Here is a 19431-nt window from a genome sequence, read left to right as displayed (position 1 = left end):
GAGGTGAAGATGCTGGATGTGGAGGTCCTGGGTTGGTGTTTACACGTGGTCTGCAGTTGGGAGGTCAGCTGGATGTACTGCCAAATTCTCTGAAATGCCTTTGGGACGGCTTATGGTAGAGAAATTAAAATTAAATTCACGGGCAACAGCTCTGGTGGATATTCCTGCAGTCAGCATGCCAAATGTTTGATCCCTCAAAACTTGCGACATCTGTGGCATTGTGCTGTGTGATAAAACTTCACATTTTAGAGTGGCCTTTCATGGTGGCCATCCTAAGGCACACCTGTGCAATAATCATGCTGTCTAATCGGCATCTTGATATGCCACACCTGTGAGGTGGATGGATCAACTCGGCAAAGGAGAAGTGCTCACTAACACAGATTTAGACAGAATTGTGAACAATATTTGAGAGAAATAGGCATTTTGTGTGCATAGAAAAAGGTCTTAGATCCTTGAGTTCAGCTCATGAAAAATGGGGGCAAAAACAAAAGTGTTGCATTTATAATTTTGTTCAGTGCAGTTTTATTTTTTTATGTGAATAATTAATATTTCATGTATAATTTTTAATTATATATTTTTTTTGTATTATTTTTTTTTTTGTTAGTTTTAAGCCTATCATTGTTCATTTTAACTTAGTTTAGATCTGAAGAAAGCAGATGTGGGAATAGGTGTGTGTGTGTGTGTGTGTGAGCCGATCAGAGGCATAGCTGGTTTGTCAGCGATGACAGCAAACTCATCATATTTGACATTCAATTTCAGTAATGTGTGGGAGGTGATCGCCATAGTCCTGTAAATAAAGGCAACCTGCGGTCTGTAGTATGCAGATGGTGAATCAGATACACATGGAAGCAGCTGTCCTATAATGAGCCCCATCAGCTGATATGGCATTAAGAAAAACAAGAGTTAATCCAGTCTTTGATGCGGTCAGATTCTGCAAATCCTGATTGAGCTTTGCCAAATCAAACACATTTGATGTCTACCTCTATTTAACTGGAAAGTTGTTAAGTGAACACATGCGTTGCCATTCGTTTGGGGTCAATATTTTTATTTCTTTTATATTATTTATTTATTTTAATAAAATAATAGTTGTATTCAGTAATGTCGCATTGATAAAAAATGTACAAATAATACAATTATAATGTTTTAAATGATGTCAATGTCTTTTTTTTCTATTCATCAAAGAATTCTGAAACAAAAAATGTAAATGTTATTTATTCCTGTGATGCAAGCTGAATTTTCACCATTACTCCAGTCTTCAGTGTCACATGAAAAAAACAATTTTATACATACATACATATACATATATATATATATATATATATATATATATATATATATATATATAGTAATGAAATATAGTAATGATGGTGAAAATTCAGCTTGCATCACAGGAATAAATAACTATTTAAAATATACTAAAATAAAAAATCATTTTAAATTGTAAAAATATTACATATTATTGTTTACTATTTTGATTAATTTAAATACACACAGCCTTGGTGAGCATTCTTTCAAAATAAAAATAAATCTTATAAGCCTTTGAAAATTAAAAGTTAAATGGTTAAAACAGTTTTAATATACTGCTTTGTGGACAAAAAAAATGGCAGGTCAAATTATTTTAATTTTTTGTCAAAGCAAACTAAACTGAAATTAAATTATTAAAAAAGGAATTTTACTAATTCGCAGCTTACTCCACTCTACCCGTCTACACTTCAGTTTTTTCCCCACATATTTGACACATCAGATGTGTACTGGAAACAATAACAGATTTGTACTTATTGTTATAAAAATAACAGGAGGGGTTCATAAACCACAAACATTTATTGATTTTATTAGCTTAACAATCCTTAAGAACAGATGGAAGGCAAAAAACACAGAATTTAAAGATTCTTTAATTAAAGTAATGGTGGTGTCTGATGGGGCTGGACAATTCCAGCTTGTTACTACTAAATCTAAAAACCTCCATAAAAGCAAAAAGTGAAATTGAAGAAAACCACTGACCTATCTGTGCATCACCAAATTTCAAAACATTTTCATATTAAATGTGATCAAATGTTTTTTTATAAGAACATTTATTGAATTTACATCCATAGACAAAATCTTTTTTTCTTATTCCTAATCTGTTCATAAAAAAGTAAGTCGATGTGATAGTCTCAGTCACTGCCTCACAATGCATTTTATTAGAATGAGGCATTAAAGCATGCATCGGCATACTGTCAGCAAACCAAAGCTGCATTCCATTGCTTAACTCATGGGTCTATGGACAGGTAACAGGCATGACAAAGAAACCGGCAGCCCAAAACGGCTGTGAATAACAGTTTCGTGAACTTCTTCAGTGACTAATGCTTGGCTCTCTTTAGAACACTGTCCGGTGAATGTATAATGTTTTGCCTTTTTCTTCAAAACCCATTTGTCCAATGCATCCACCCAATAACAGGAGAGGGGAAAACTGGGATGAGAGTATGAAAGCCTGGATGGGAATAAAGTGCTCATTCTTGTGGAGGTAGGGGGGATAGTACACTACAACACTCAGCACAGACACTCTTCTCTTCCTTCAGGAGTCTGAATCCTTGTAAATGTCAATCCTCACTCTCCTGGAGTGTGAGAGTGTGTCTGTACACAGGAGAGTCAGAGGTCCAGAGATTTGCGCACGATCTGCTTAGCTAGTTGGTTGAACTGCTCTCTGTCCTCACGCCACATCTTCGAGGCGTCCACGTTTGCTCCGCTCTCATCGTTGGGCTCTGTTGGAGTAGATGATATTTACAATTATTTAAAGACAAGCATGCACAGGACGCAAATTATACAAGGCATTAAAACGTTCCAATTCTAGGATTTACTACCACACTAGTTCTCAAAAATTCATCAGTCACAGTGATCAGACTCTATATTAGTTTTGTTGTTAAAAAGCCAAAATAGTTTTTAGGCAGAACATGGAACATGTTAATGATGTCAACATCATTTTAGGATCCAATGTGGACAGGGTGATAAAGAAAATCAGACATGAACATCTTTACTTTTGCCATGCTGGGTAATTCCACCACATAGCATTATAGAAATAAAATATCTAGACTGCCTTAGTGCAATAAAAAAAAGAAAAAAGAAAACAGACACTAGAAAAGTAGGATAAACAGCCATTTATAAATTAAAAGTAAATGTTTTAATTGTGGTATATTATATATATATATATATATATATATATATATATATATATATATATATATATATATATATATATATATATATATATATATATTATACCACATTCGATTTCTTCAGATCTAAACTAAGTTAAAATGAACAATGTTAGGCTTAAAGCAAACAAAAAAGTTATATAGTAAAATATTATTCCAATACCTGCTATTGATTTTACTATATTTTAATATGGATTTTATTCTTATGTAAAGCTGAATTTGAGCAAAAATTACTCCAGTCTTCAGTGACACATGATCCTTCAGAAATCATTCTAATATGCTAGTTTGGTGCTCAAAATGTATTTTTATTATTAATTTTGAAGGAAAAAAAATGCATTTACTTTAATGCATCCTTGCTAAATTAAAGTATTAAAGGGGTCATATGATGTTGCTAAAAAGAGCATTATTTTGTGCATTATTTTGGGCGTAAAGCAATGTGTTAACGTGGTTAAGGTTCAAAAACGCATTATTTTCCAAATACTCTATCATTATTTTTAATCTTTGCAACTTTATGGATCTTCTGTATGCACAAACAGCTTTTAACACTTCAAAGACAAAGGAAAACATGAAACTGCATGATATGACCCCTTTAATTTCTTAAAAAAAATATACAAATATATATTTTATAATTAAAATCTAATAAAAGTCTTACAGACCCCAAACTTTGAAAAACTAAATAGACTAACTGCATTTTCCCCATTTCAGAGAGAAAATTATTAATAAACAATAATAAAATCCAACTGTTACAATATAATATTGATGCTTTTTGATTCCAGGAGCCACTTTTAGTCAAGCAGGATCAAGACAGCACAGTTTTGGGACAGTTCAGTGATGATGAAGTGTATGGCGACTGACCAGCGAGCATGCTGACCACAGACAGCAGGATCTTCTCCACGCTCTGCACGGGACTCCACCTCTCAGCGCTGCTCTCATAGCCCATGGGGTCGTCACCAGGAGCGTGCAGGATTGAGATACACACACGGCCGTCTGGGTAGACTGCAGAAAACACACCATAAAGGCTTTTTATAAAGTTCTGCAATAGTAATGTTAATTTCTTTTCATTTACCCTTAACACATTTTTACTGTCTGTTTTAATTGCCGGTTGACTGAATACATTTGAATAAACTTAGGATTTGATTATATATGCATTCTTAATGCGTCTCTTAAGTCGAGATCGGGAATGAACTGGCTGGTTCAGTTCACTGCATTTCATCCCACATACTGAACTACTCTCCCAATAAGTTAAAAAAGGCCAAAATTGGATTAGAAACATTTGACTCAGCCATAACGAACAGATGTTGGGGTCCTTAAAGTATCAAAAGAACATACTGATTAATCTGCGAAGTCAATTAATCAATTAAAGTGTTAGTTCCATTAGTTCCATGAGCACTGAGCCGTGATTGGTTCCCTTCTAAAGACACACAAAGCAATCAAGTAATCCTTTGGAAGAGGGAGTGTATGGGACACAACTTTATTAACTCTGGATCGAGGGCTGAATGACCCCACCCCCGCATGATATCAGCCACCCAACAGCACGGCTGATGTTATCTCCACAACGGAGAACAGTGATCAGAATCTGAAGCGTCCAGCTCTGATAACCGCCTCCAGAGCCCCGGCACCATCAGAGGACTCTAGGCTGCTCTGCTGCTATCTGTGGCCTGCAGGAAGACCTTTATCTGGGCCCACTTCCCTGAGCACCGTGTCCACACATCCACCAGCAGATCGTAAAGACACTTTAGGACTCTGATTCTTAGTCTAAGCTCCTCTATGTCTAATGACTAGAAATGCATTAGAAAAGGGTTCCTGCTAGGGAAAAAATGACATTGCGATATTTTATTTTTCTGCGATATATATTGCGATATGAAATCTAATCTTATTTTTTTTTTTACAAACAAAAATGGGGTGAGCACACTTACATTATCATTTTAAATGATTTAAACATTGACACCATCGTGTCAATTGATCAATATGAGTGAAGGAGAGAGAGCAAGACAGCACTCGTGTTGTTTGAAGACGGCTCTCTCTCTCTATGATGATTAAGCTGTGCAATTAATCCACGAATCACATTCGTTAAGGGCCGGGGAGCAGCCTGACTGTACAGTAAATGAATAACAGATCAACTACGACAGCCTACATCGCACATCCTGCGATGTGACAATCATGGATTCGTACATCGCGATATCGATGCTTAAACGACACATCGTGCAGCCCTAGTTCCTGCTCCTGGAGGCTCCCCTAACACTGCAAATCATAAAGTGGATAGTTTCATCTGCAGAGTGATTGTTAAATATCCAATATATGCACAGCAGGTTTTGTGCACTACAAAATGATAATTTTTAATTTTATTATTATGCTCACCGAGGCTGCATATATTGGATCAAAAATACAGCTTAAAATAGTATTTTTTGTGACATATTATTATGATTAAAAAGAAAAAGTTTTCTTTTTTCATAACTTATATAATTTTTTTATCTAAATATGTAAGAGGGAAAAGCAGAATTTTCCACATCATTACTCCAGTCTTCAGTGTCAAGTGATCCTTCAAAAATCATTCCAATATGCTGATTTGTTGCTCAAGAAGCATTTTTATTATTATCAATGTTGAAAACAGTTGTGCTGCTTAATATTTCTGTCGAAACTATTATACTTTTCAGTATTTTTAATGAATAGAAAGTTGAAAAGAACAGCATTTTTATGCACACACACACACACACATATATATATATATATATATATATATATATATATATGGTAAGTCTATAATATAATATGATGTCATTTTTAACTAATATCCCTAATTGTTTTAAATTAAACATTTCAAGCATTTATTTTGGGGAAAAACTAAAAGTAGACTTAAAATGTAGAGACTGTTTAATGTGCACCCCAAAAGCTGTCATTTCCTTTTCGGTGTTGCTTTATTTGATTTCTATATAATAACTTGCAGGGTTTACAACGATTTGAATTAATTGTGAAAATATTGGTGTTTTTAATGCATGTTATAAGCGTAACAACTGGAAACACTGAATTATGAACACTCTATATTATCCAATTATTATACTAATTACTTATAAAATAATAAAACAATATATCATCTAAATATGAATATCTTGCATAACTGCATCAAGAAACTTGACATTACAATAGGTTAAAATATAAATCAATTAGAGTACATCATAGCAGTCTAACATTCATGTGCCACCTCACACACACACACACACACACACACAGTGTGAATGCCGAATGTTTGAAGCACTCACTGTTTGGATGAAACATGTCACAGGTGAACTTCATCTTGGGAGGGCTGAGGGGGTAATCTGAAGGGAAACTGAGGATGGCAGGGAACACACCGCCCTCAAAACATGTGTCCTCTGGTCCCCTACAATAAGAAAACAAGGAAAAATAATGAAAGCATTAGCATACAACCTCTTAAATCATTTGTAGCATTTTATGCTTTTATGAATCTCTGTGCTGCAACAAAAAGCTAATAATGAAACAAAGTAATCAAAAGCATTCCAGGAGTGACTCTCAAACCCCTCTTACAAGGGGTTATAAAGCTGGATAAGTTATTATTGTATTACCCACAAATCCTAAGCACTTAGAGTTTTATTACAACATTTTTAAAGCACATTAAAGACTTAAATAATGATTCACTCCAAACAGTTTTTCACAATATAATAAAATCTTTAGCATCAGGAATTATATGAACCTACATGGGAGTTGCACAGGAAGTTTCTCAGACATTGAAATAACTTCTGTTCGAAGTATATATCTGGATTATACACAAACGTCAGTCTAAATGCATCTATTTATAAGTATAACTGGAATATGATTTGCAGCCTTTAGCATAAAAAAATTAAATTCCTGTACACTTCATCTTAATCATTAAATCACAGAAATTCATCCAGCACGGACAGCCGTGGCAGAACTTCATGGAATCATCTCACATGTAAATTTCTTTCTTTTTACTTGCCATATCCAGCTGTCTATCAAATTCTGTTTCTATGGGCAGATATTGAATGATAATGAACGTACTAGGGACACTGTTCCTTATTTTGCTTGGCTCTTAGTTTCACTTAAAAACTTATCGGTTAAAACCACTGATCAAACCACCAGTTTGCATTACCGGAGGTCAAATTGTTTGGTCTTAACTGATTTTAGATATCACCACTCAAATGTCCCTTCGACTGTGAATGAATAAAAAGAAAAGAAAGCTGCAAATTGCAGAACCGTATAAAGTGACAGCAAAAACTTCCCCGTGAGAAATATGTTCCCTTTTTAATATAAAAAAGGTGTTCTATTGGATTCTAAGCTTAGAATATGAATGGTTTTGAGGCTTTGCAGACAATATTGTAACTTTTGTAAGAATTGTGCAAAGAAAAATCTAGAATTCTAAGAAACAAAATGCAAGCCCAGAGTTGTGAGATATAACCTCAGATTTCAAACTTTTCGCAAGATAAAAAAAGTGGAGGAATCAGTCAGAAAGAAGAAGAAATGCTCACTAAACAGTCTTTTTTACAGTCGATGGGTAATACTTACATAATAAGAGCCTCCCATTCAAAGAAATTCTCTTCGTTTACAGGCCCTGTAGGGATTAAATAAGTCTCATTAAATAATTACCTTCTTATACAGACAAATCAGTGCATGGCATAAGTAAAATTACTATTGAGAATAATCTACTGTAAAACCAGGTCAATGGAGCAGTTCATTAACTGCCCTAACTCTTACCTGCTACAATCCCCTCTGGAGGGTTGAGGGTTAGTTCTGGAAAGAAAGAAATGCGTTGGACAACTGTATCCATAAAATTGTTCAACAGAAATATGTAACGTTTTATAAGGAAAGACAAGCATTACACTAGAGTAGAGAAACATAACGACGAGTGTATAGAAATTAAATATGAACACGAATTAGGAGTTACACAGTCAGTTTTAGTGTGTTTGGTGACACTTCTGTTAATTTACTGACTGAAATCGTTGTAATAATTCACTCTGCCAGCATATGTTTGGGAAGTTCTGGAAGTATCTACAGCTGCCAGACTGTTGTTACCAAAAATAGTGTAAAATACACCATTCACAAGCACCAGCATTGCACGGCATTAGAGTGACATGACTTACGTTTGTATTCAGCCATGAGTCTTTTTAAAGCTGTTCCAGCCATTGTACAGCCTGCTCTAAATAGAAGTTGCTTTGGCACGATGGGTGACGACAACTGACCATAGACTGACACGACGAGAAATCTTGTTCTTCCGGGACAAAGCGAGTAAAGAACTTCGCGAGCGGAAAAATTTCCACTCGAGCTTCACTTCCGCCTGACGTCACTTGATACGTCACATGCTTTTATTTTGCCTTAATTTTTTCCACCGAAACTGATCATTTAAAAATAATAAATTGATTAATTTTATTTCAGAAAAATAATTTGTTGAGCTGAAAACCGGATTGCAATAAAACTATCTGAATTACTGAATTACAATATTTATTGATAAAAAATATACATAATGCTTATTTAATATTAATTATTTGTAATTGTAATAATATGCATGTATTTATTTATTTATTTATTTTATATTTTTATGTATGCTGCTTGGATTTGTGTTTAACCGTTATAATATCTGTTATTATTTGAAGAAGTTTAATACAAGTTTAAAAAAAAAAAAAAATCAAAACTATTATTGTGATTATATTTCTCTAATGAAAAACAAAATATGAAGATTCATTTTTATTTTAGTCTAATCTTTAAACTCTTTAAATAACTAGCACAATAAATGTTTAATAAATGTTTATTAAGTGTATTTAATATTTATTTGTTTTTCTGTGTAAATAGAGTTTAATAAAGTTAGTTTTTAATCCAACAATATTGTTTGGTTTTAAGAATTTGAAGATTGATAATTTATTAATTAAATATTTACATAATTACATTGATGATGATGATGATGATGATGATTATTATTATTATTATTATTATTATTATTATTATTATACAAGAATAAATAAATGTGCACTTGCTATTTGGTCGTGTACTAGAGTGGAATGACTAGGCATTAGTACACTTACATATATGTAGTAAGAGCCACACTGACCTCTAGCGGAAGCGTCTGAGAAGTGCAGAACTGTTTCAATGGCAACCATCACAGAGTTGAAAACCGGTGAGCTAATTCTTACAAAGTGAAAAATTGCATCATGCCGTTGGGCCAAGGTTATGATTATTTTGCGTGTTTGTTTTTTATAACAAATCTACAGCCGTCAGGTTTGTTATTAATGATGTTAGATGTTTAAACTTAACCACCAAGTCTCTCCACAGTTGTGTATTCTATTTGTGTGCAGCTTTGCCCAACTCACTTTCGCTCTCTGGCTTTCAAATTAACGATCTGTAGCTTTGCGAGAGACGCTGGAGGCCCGTGGGGTGCTCGGGCAGCTGAAGGCGAGGATCCGGGCGGAGGTGTTCCGCGCGCTGGACGATGAGAGCGCGCCGCGCCCGCCGCTGTCCCACGAGAACCTGCTGATCAATGAACTGATCCGAGAATACCTGGAGTTCAACAAGTATCGATACACTGCATCTGTGCTGACCGCAGGTGCTCTATTACACCTAACAACTCAAATATATTATAAAAGCAAACGTTTGAAGGTTAAATTGTTTAAAACAATGGATCTCAGAAGCAGGTCAGCCTGAAGTTCCCCTAGATCGGGAGTTCGTGGCCAGTGAGCTCAATGTCGCAGAAGATTCATGTGCCAAAGCAGTGTAAGTATAATTTGTGACAAGTACAAGTTTTTACTGATTGAGAACATGAGAGAAGGATTGAACATTTATTGCACGAGGCACAACGATGAAGACAGCCCAGGGTCACTGTGGCCCACTAACACTTAACCAAATATAGATATCAAATATATGAACTATTATATTATATGCTTTCAGCCTGGTTTTAACTACAACCAGCAAGGAATGTTGATGCAATATTATGAAGACTTTTAAAAAATGTAATAAGAGGCTTTTAAATCCATTTTGGGAGACACAAGTGTAGGCAGTGAAGTGATTTAAGGGCTGAATGTGATTCTTCAGTCTGGTACGAGGAAGCACTCTTGCTGCTGCATTCGTAACTCATTGTAAGTGTTGGATATAGCTATCTTGTAAGTCAGCCAAAACTCTGCTCAAGCAGTCGAGTCAAGATGTAACTTCAGCACGAAGGAGTTTCTTGATCCTAGAAACTAAAAAAAACTAAAATGAACTAAAAAGCTGCTTGATCAGAGCAATCTCTGTTGTATTTTTTTTAACCTGAATAATCACTCTTAGCACTTTATCTAAACTTAAAGGGATATTTCAACCCAAAATTCTGTCATCATTTACTCAGCCTTTGACCCTTTTTTTCTGTGAAATATAAAAAGACATATTTAGGAGGAATGTCCAAGCTGCTCTTTTCCATGCAGTGAAAGTGAATGGTGACCAGGTTCTTTCAAGCTCTAAAAACAGATTTTATTTATATATATATATATATATATATATATTGTTTAATGTTTTTTAGGCCATTGTTGTATGGACTGCTCACTCATTTCCTTAGCAGTAAAGGAGGGCACAAAGGAAAGCTCTTCCTAAGGTGCTCAGCAGCAGTGTCTTCACAAGAACCACATGGCCATCGTAATGCAGAGTCATAACACTGAGGTAAAAAAGAGCTTCAGTGCAAAGCTTAACAAAAACAAATTTTAATTTGAAAACCTTGCATCTCATTCAGTGGTTTCTGTTGTTTTTCCAGCTCTGCACCTATCTCAAGAGGAAGTCATATGATCACAATTAAAACTAAACCAAAAAAAACCCCAAAATATTCTGTCCAGCTTACTCTGGGTATAGAAACTGAATGTATTTTATTTTATACTTTGATGTTACTTTTTTTTACTCCTAGTAAGTTTTATGAATAAAACCATTTTGATTGTTCTTCTAAAATGTGCAAGCAATGCAGTATATTACAATATATAGTCAGAGTCCTCATGTAAAAGACTCTTAGGATACTATTTATTCATAGGGGAAAAACATCTGAGACAACGTCCATTTGTAGGTTTTATTTCACCAATGCCAGTACATAATTCTTTTCACAGGTGTATCCGACTGGTTTCTGAACTTAAGATAGATAAGTTAAACAATCAAAAAGCAATTACAAAGAAGAATCCAAAACAAACAGTAAACTTACATCTATACAAAGCCACAACACTATATGAATGAATCCAGAGCAGTAAACAAGGAGTGAACTGATTGCTGCTCTGAAGCAACCCTTCTTAAAGGCCCTTAATTGGAGTCAGAATCGGGTGAAGCTGTCAACAGTGGGTGGAGCTACAATCACTATGTCATGGGTTTTTCAACACCTGGTGATTTATCCCCTTTCACCGAATTATGTCCTCCTCATTGGGGTTTCCTAAATTCCCCACGGATCTCTGGCCGTGGTGGTGGCCTAGCTACAGTTTTTAAAAATATATTCAAATGCAAAATCCTTCCTGTAAAAAACTACCCCTAAGTTCAAGTGTTTATACTTGCAAATTGTCTGCAAACACCCCTGTTATGTGCACTGGTCTACAGATCACCTAAAGCTACTGGCTGCTTCATACATGATTTCTCTGACCTTCTGTCTGCCTTGGCCATTCAGTCTGACAAGATGCTGATTCTTGGTGATTTTAATATTCATGTCTGTTGCCCAACTAAGCCGATGGTGAATGAATTTTTTGCATTACTCGATTCTTTTAACCTCACTCAATCAGTTTGTGGTTCTACTCATATCAAGCGACACACATTGGACCTGTCTGTTCTGTCATCAGGGATATCAGTCGACAAACTTGATATCACTAATGTTGCTATCTACGATCACTTTCTGATTGAATTTGAATTTTCTAGCTACAGTCCTCCCTCTGTCCCTCCTACTTCTTACGTTTTAGCTCGTTCATTTAACTCCGCTACAGCTTCTCTTTTCTCAAATTCTTTTAAGTTTGCTCTCCCTCCCTCCCTCTCTGCTGACTTGCCATCATGCACTAATATTGATGAGCTTGTCTCTAGTTTTAACCTGTCTTGTACTAATACATTGGATCAGATAGCCCCTGTAAAATGAAAACGAGTAAAGTCAAACACTTTAACACCTTGGGTGGATAGTTCCATACAAGTTTTCCGTCAAGCCTGTAGACAGGCTGAACGGAAATGGAAAAAAAGATAAGCTTCAGGTCTCTTATGACATATTTCTGCAACATCTGAAAGCATATCAAGTCACTGTTAAAAAGGCAAAAGCTAATTATTTCAGTGAACTTATTAACTCACAGGCTAATAGACCCAAAGTTCTTTTTAAAGCTATCGATACATTTTTAAATCCAGCTAATACAGTTGATACATCATTAACTTGTGATGAGTTTTCTGATCATTTTATCCGAAAGATTGACCTTATCAGATCTAGCATCACAACCCAGGGTTGCATCTCAGTTACATCTTGCAGTCCTACCAGCTTTCTCCAGCATTTCACTCTTCTGTCTTCCCCTGAGTTGTCTGAGATAGTTTCTCATCTTAAGCCTTCTTGCTGCCCTTCTGATATTATTCCCTCTCGTCTCTTTTAAGAGGTCTTTGATGTCCTTTCTCCAATTGTGTTAGCTATAGTTAACTGTTCCTTATACACTAGTGTTATTCCATCTGGTTTTAAGCACGCAGTAGTACAACCACTATTGAAAAAAAAAACAATCTTGACCCTAATGATCCTGGAAATTTCAGACCTATTTCTAAATTATTGTTTATTTCTAAAATCCTGGAAAAAAAGCAGTTTTTAAGCAGATCTCCTCTTTCTTGACTAATTTTAACATATTGGATAAATTCCAATCTGGTTTCAGAGCTCTACACCGCACAGAATCTGCACTACTTAAAGTTTATAATGACATTCTTCTTACCATTGACTCTGGATCAAGTGCATTACTTATACTCCTTGACCTTAGCGCTGCCTTCGACACTATTGATCATGGTATTCTTATTGATCGCCTGGAAAATAGTGTCGGACTACAGGGCCCTGTCTTACACTGGTTTAAATCATACCTGACAGAGAAAACATTCTCTGTTAAACTGGGTGCTAAATCATCCCCACCAGTGGAGATTAAATATGGTGTACCTCAAGGATCAGTTCTTGGTCCCCTGCTATTCTCCCTATACATGCTGCCCCTTGGCTCCATCCTTGAAAAGCACAACTTAAGATACAATTGGTATGCTGATGATACATTATTGTATTTGCCCATTTCCCCTGGTTGTACTTCAGATATCGAAACTATTTTTAGCTGCTTGGAAGACATTAAATCATGGATGGCAGAAATTTTCCTCCAGTTGAATACCAAAAAAACAGAGATTATTTTATTTGGATCCACCACCACTTCAAAACACTGGAGTAATGCCCTTCGCCCTTGGTCATCTAACTTGCAGAATTCGGTCGGGAATCTAGGTGTCATTTTTGATAGTTCTCTTAATTTTAATAAACAAGTTAGCTCTGTTGTTAAAGGTACTTTTTATCAGCTTAGAACAGTAGCTAAGCTGAAGCACTTTTTATCCAAGAAAGATCTTGAAACAGTAATTAATGCTTTTGTTTCCTCATGCTTAGACTACTGTAATTCTCTGTACACAGGTCTAACCAAACATAATTTAAATAGACTTCAGGTAGTCCAGAATGCTGCTGCAAGACTCCTCACAGGCACCAAAAAGTGTGAGCACATTACCCCAGTTTTAGCTGAGCTCCACTGGTTACCAGTGAAATTCAGAATTGATTTTAAAATCTTACTTTTACGTTTTTAAAGCTCTAAAAGGTCAAGCCCCTTTGTATATTTCTGAGCTTTTGTCTACTTACTCTGCCGCCTGACCATTCAGGTCTACAACCCAACAGATACTTGCTATCCCCAAGACACGTTTTAAAACCAGAGGGGACAGAGCTTTTTCTGTAACAGATCCTACTAAACTCTGGAACTCCCTCCCGCTTCATATTAAGTCCTGTAATATTTCAGTGTTCAATAATAATAAGTATTCAATTATTTAAGTGGATTCAAGGAGTCTCATTTTTATGTATTGTCAAGGCATATTGTTTCTGCCTTCCCTGTTTTAACTTGTAAAGCACTTTGGGTCAACTGTTGTTTGGTTAAATGTGCTATACAAATAAAATGACTTGACTTGACCTCATATATATTTAATTTAAATAGTCTTGACATCCAGTTAACTGATTTTGAATTATATATGTTTGTATCCTCTGCTTTTAAAATATGTTATGTGCACTATTAAATTTACATGTGCCGTAAAATAGCAGTAGCTTTATTTTTTCGTGCAACTGTTTAATTTATGTCAACAATGATAAAGTATGCAAATTATGGTAATTCCCACAGTCTGAATTGATGAAGTTACGCCAATCTTAAGATAAGTGCTTCGATTGTTTATCTTAAATGGCAAAAATTACAAAATCAAGCCTGGATTTTTGGCTAGCTTCTGAAGTCAGTCTTTCTGGTGAAGGCCCAGGTCCTTGAACTCTGAGTGGGATGCGTGGGATGAAGTAGAATTTCATTCGTCATTATAAGTATTAATAGGCTGAATTGCAAATAGGTAGCCTAATTCTAATACAGGCAATGATTATCCATCATTACATTTTTATATTTATGTAGCCTACACAATAATATTCTTTTACACTGTAATTCTTTTGTTTTTAATACCTGGCATGTTTGTGTGATGCACATCCCTGTGTGTACACTTCATCTACAGTGATATCATTGACTTGATTGCAAATAAATGCACAGACTATTTAAACTGAACAGAGATGACATAACTGAATTCAATGATGAACTGCCTTTAACTATCATTTTGCATTATTGACACACTGTTTTCCAAATGAATGTTGTTCAGTGCTTTGACGCAATGTATTTTGTTTAAAGCACTATATAAATAAAGGTGATGATGATGATGATGATGTATTAAGCAAAGTCAACGCACTCTACCAACACACTCTTTAATTAACAAAAAAATATTGCTGCATTGACTTTAGACTTTAGACTTTAGACCAGGTTTGAGTTGGTCTATGGCTCAATCTATTTTCAACTCCTAAAAATAGTAATGCGCCTGAACGCACTTCTTTTTTGACCAGCACACCCATGAGGGCAAATGCATTTGCTAATTGAACGATGTGGTGCTGGACGGGAAAATGTGAACAGTGCCGGACTGAAACTAGCAAACACACTTGCGCTGCGCCTTGCGTCGCATTGCGTCGGGTGTATTATAGGGCCCTGAATTTTGAATCTGTCTAGAAATGACATTTGAACTACACTTTCTTACTTGAGCTGTTCTCATGTCAGTCCTTGAACTGTCTAATGAATTGTCCGTTTCTAAACAAAGCACTTTATAAAGAGGACATGTTATAATTAATCTTGCTTTAGTTTCCTAGTACTTCTCATTGAGAATCTCAATTGTGTTGATACATGTTTGGTTTTCTTTCACCTTAAATCAGCCAAGCTCACAAACACTGTCAACATCATCCATTGCCAACTTCTTAAAATACCCTTATTTTCCTTTAAAGTTAAGTCACTTCATACTCACTCAATACTTCAACTGATATTTTGCCCAGAATATGATCACAGATCAAGGGTAATAAAGCATTTTGTTGAAAGGTTGATGTTGAAGGTTTCCCAGAGCATTGTCATGGTACATTTTCTTTCAGTAAAAGGTTATCATCAACAGATAGATCATGTGAAACAAATATTAGCTTGTTCTCCTGCTGCTAAGTTAGAACTGCGTTCCAATGAGGACAAATATATCCAAACACATGTGACCCTCTAAAATAATGTGTACTTATATATCTACTCAGGATTTTTATGAGAACTGAATATGCATGTAGATAAATTAAAGATAGAGACATTTTGTTCTTCTTTCACTATGCATTTAATTTCCTGTTTTTGCATGTCCATGATTAAAGTGCCCCCATTATTGGTTATGAAAGGTTTTTGGGAGTCAGGCTGACATGCTTGCAAGGTCAAAAACACTTTCATTGTCTTATAATATGTATTTATTTTGACTTGATCAACAACTCCCAAACGATTCACTCAACGATTCATTTTTTTAAACCCCTCCTTTGCATGATGCTAATCAGTGGTGATTGATCTAATTAGTCTAATTTTCATTTAATCATGCCTGTAAAACCTGATAAAGCAGTGTTTGTGAGCAGTGCTGCTATGTGTACAGCATTACCAGGGAAACCTCTGTTTCTCCGCTCCAAAAGCGGCACCTAGTGGCAAAGAATGAATTAGCTTTTTCATTCAGACTAAAGCGAAAAGACCAACAAGTAGACAGGCAATATGCTAGTGTTTCATGTTGAGGTCGACATGGAACGGCTTGGGATTCGTTTTAAAAACAACTCCTTTTAATGATTCAGGGCCGACTCTTTCTTTTGAGAGACAATAACATTATACACGGTGCACTTTCAGATTTAAAACTTCGCAGGATGTTTTTCATTCAATTAGAGCTGTGTTACACACCACGTGAAAGGTAATTTCCAAAAATCCATAGTAGGGGCGCTTTAAGCAAAGCCACTGTGCTTGTGACACTGTAAGAGGTAGGCCTACCATACTGAACACACATTGTAGTAAGATTTTGTCTAGTAAGGTGTTGAAATTCTCTTGCTAATGTAGGCTATTCTTAATACTCCAGTTACTCTGAACGGCTTCACTCCAAATGAGTGTTTTTGGATGTTTCTTAGGAAACTATCTAGCCTGTGCTTCACTCAGCTTTAATCTAGCACATATTTCCCGTTCCCTCCTCTCCTGTCAGGACTAATTCCTGAGATAGTGTACTTCTACTAAGGGAACAACTTATATTTTAGACATTCAGTAGGACTTGTGCATTTCAAGATATAGGCCTACAATATCTTTGTGAGCATTGTTATTATTCATTGATAATCTTCCCCATAGTTTTCAAATCTCCTTTAAATAAAAAAATATTAAATTCAAGACTTTACACCAGGTTTAACGTCACTTATTATTTCTTGCATGTCTCATAACAACCAAGGTTGAAAATGCACATATCTGAAATCTTTGACTGAGATTTTCAGAATATTTTTAGAACGATTGAGTCATTGAGGAATTTTTTCATTAAGGAAAAAGGCAGCTTGGACATATCTCAAAATATCTACTTTGGTTGTCAAAGAAATTACCAGTAAGGTTAAATGATGAAATCATTTTTATTTTGATAAACTGAAAAGTTCATAACACTGTTAATAACATGTCCTTAAAAAAAGTAATTTATATAAAATCTAATCATGTGATGCATGCGGGAACTACTGGGAATAGTTTTTGACAGTACATAAATATGACAGTATTGTATTGTAAAATTACATATAATTCGTAATTACATATAATTACATTTAAAGTTTTTCACTGTATACACTGACAGAAATTGGTGTAGGGTTTTCTTTGAAACAGTTCTCACTCAGAAATTGCTAGATTTTTTAAAGTAGAAATACTGAAATATTATTTTATTGTAAAATGATCTTTATATACATATTTGAAAAATTATTTGATTTTATACGGTACATTATAGTTAATAATTAACAGGTTTTTAATGTAGCATTATAGCATCAAAATATATATATATATATGTACTGTGTTCAATATTACTGTCTCTGATACAAACTGCGTTATTCTCTGTAGTGCAAAGCAGCAATCTATTAAACAAACATTTATGTTCCTATTTTTACAGCACCATACATCATGGGCAGGTGCAATACCTCACATTCCTTAATTGGTGTTAGTCTTTGTTGGAATGAGTGTCCGTAGCAACTCTGACATTTATTGTTGGTGAGCAAACAGTCAAAATATATCCCAATGAACACCTATTTGTCTTAACAAAGACACCGCTGTTGTACCATATTTAGTCACTCGGTCCAAGTCTTTTTGTGTACCCTTCTAAACACAGAATACAGCCGAGATTCCAGGCAGACCCCAGTGTCCTTATATGGCACAACAGAGACCTAGTAGGGTCGTGCATCTCTGCCTCTCTCTCGCAGCCTCTCACTTTCACTACACATCCCCATCCTCCATCCGTCTCCAAGACACTCTCTCTACCTCCCTTCATTCCCTTCGCACATCCAGGAGAGCTTGATGCTGACCAGTGACAGAGGCGCTTCTTTCCCTGCAAGCTTTGTTTTCTCCCCCATCTCTCTTTTGGAGTGGAGCAAGGCCTCAGAGCATACCAGCCTTGGTCCCGTTCCCTGGAAACATCACAGACTCGATTTACTGGATGCAATAGGAGGTTGTCCTTATATAGGAAGTTCCATTAGATACCAGGAGCCTGCTGTGGGAATTGAGGGGACGGAATGTGATGTGCGTAATGATAAGGGTCCTAAACAGGATCTCAGGGGATTTGCCTCGACCAGATGTAGCATGTATTCTTTCTTATTTGGGTTCTTTTTGTATCTTTCCTCTGTTCTGCATATTAAGGATTCCTTGTGTATTCCCTGATATTCCTGGTCCCCATTCACTTTCGCTGTATGGAAGAGAGAAGTGGGAACATACTGCAAAATGTCTCCTTCGGGGGCTCACAATTTAACTTTATAAGTGAACCATCCCTTTAAAGCTGACACTTTTCCATATTCCGGATTCAGCGACAAATTCCTGGGTTCTGCTACTAAAGCATTATGAAAATCCTTCAATAAAAATATTAATGACTGCATTTTAATGTACAACGTGTGTATCATAAATTATTTAAAAAAAAAATAGTGTATAAATATGAAATGATATTTATACACTATTTTTTTTTTTTTTTTTTTTTTTTACAAAGAGACAACATGACGAACATGCTTGTAGATATGAAATATAAAACTCAGTGTGTGAAGAAAACAGAAAAGAAAAAAAAATAAGGTAAATATCACCTGTGAGCATGTTTCCCAATACATCTTTGATTTTGTCAAATTATGAAGAAGTGTGTAAATATCAGACATCTTTAATTATGTATTAAGGAAAAAATAAAATGCTAGCTATGAAATTTGCCAAGTCAAATGAATATTTTTTTTTCCAAACTGTCAACTACTGTCAACTGTCTCTTGAAGCAAAAACGAAGGATTATGAAATATAATAGGAACTGTGCAGTAATGAATTCCTGTTAACTTTCATTTTCCACTTTTATCTTTACCGACTTCTGAAAACGAAGCACTTGCTGTAGTGGTATTCTTGCAACATTTTAAAGGATGCTCGCGAGGAGACTGTAGATCACCTGAACTGTCAAAACTTGC

The 19431-nt window shown here is 35.3% G+C and overlaps 2 protein-coding genes across 3 annotated transcripts; one reads left to right on the top strand and one right to left on the bottom strand.

Annotated features, from left to right (window-relative positions):
- Positions 1–1802: 1802 nt before the first annotated feature.
- On the bottom strand, positions 1803–8464 carry LOC128016142 (ubiquitin-conjugating enzyme E2 G2). The gene is made up of 6 exons (XM_052600578.1): positions 8303–8464; positions 7917–7952; positions 7728–7773; positions 6449–6567; positions 4047–4187; positions 1803–2741 (listed from the first exon to the last, which is right to left on the bottom strand). Exons 1-6 carry the CDS (start codon positions 8343–8345, stop codon positions 2629–2631), a joined length of 498 nt encoding a protein of 165 aa, XP_052456538.1. The 5' UTR covers positions 8346–8464; the 3' UTR covers positions 1803–2628.
- Positions 8465–9218: 754 nt separating this feature from the next.
- LOC128016141 (centrosomal protein 20-like) lies at positions 9219–11117 on the top strand. Of its 2 annotated transcripts, none has more exons than XM_052600577.1 (5): positions 9219–9330; positions 9559–9756; positions 9842–9923; positions 10702–10838; positions 10930–11117. In XM_052600577.1, exons 1-4 carry the CDS (start codon positions 9303–9305, stop codon positions 10829–10831), a joined length of 438 nt encoding a protein of 145 aa, XP_052456537.1. In that variant the 5' UTR covers positions 9219–9302; the 3' UTR covers positions 10832–10838; positions 10930–11117. The 2 variants fall into 2 exon arrangements, with proteins under 2 accessions (XP_052456537.1, XP_052456536.1); XM_052600576.1 differs by having other exon boundaries at positions 9839–9923.
- Positions 11118–19431: the final 8314 nt, after the last annotated feature.

This window comes from Carassius gibelio, chromosome A6 (genome assembly GCF_023724105.1).
Source record: "Carassius gibelio isolate Cgi1373 ecotype wild population from Czech Republic chromosome A6, carGib1.2-hapl.c, whole genome shotgun sequence".
In the NCBI taxonomy this organism is placed as follows: Eukaryota; Metazoa; Chordata; class Actinopteri; order Cypriniformes; family Cyprinidae; genus Carassius; species Carassius gibelio.
This window is presented reverse-complemented; position numbering and strand designations above follow the sequence as displayed.

Excerpts from the sequence above, each read along its gene's own strand:
- LOC128016142 (XM_052600578.1), bottom strand. The coding sequence starts at position 8,345 with ATGGCTGGAACAGCTTTAAAAAGACTCATGGCTGAATACAAAC. Across the intron at positions 7,953-8,302 it reads ACTCATGGCTGAATACAAAC|AACTAACCCTCAACCCTCCA; the intron begins GTAAGTCATGTC and ends CTTTCTTTCCAG. Across the intron at positions 2,742-4,046 it reads TGTGGTCAGCATGCTCGCTG|AGCCCAACGATGAGAGCGGA; the intron begins GTCAGTCGCCAT and ends CTACTCCAACAG.
- LOC128016141 (XM_052600576.1), top strand. The coding sequence starts at position 9,303 with ATGGCAACCATCACAGAGTTGAAAACCG. Across the intron at positions 9,757-9,838 it reads TGCATCTGTGCTGACCGCAG|AAGCAGGTCAGCCTGAAGTT; the intron begins GTGCTCTATTAC and ends AATGGATCTCAG. Across the intron at positions 9,924-10,701 it reads GATTCATGTGCCAAAGCAGT|GCCATTGTTGTATGGACTGC; the intron begins GTAAGTATAATT and ends AATGTTTTTTAG.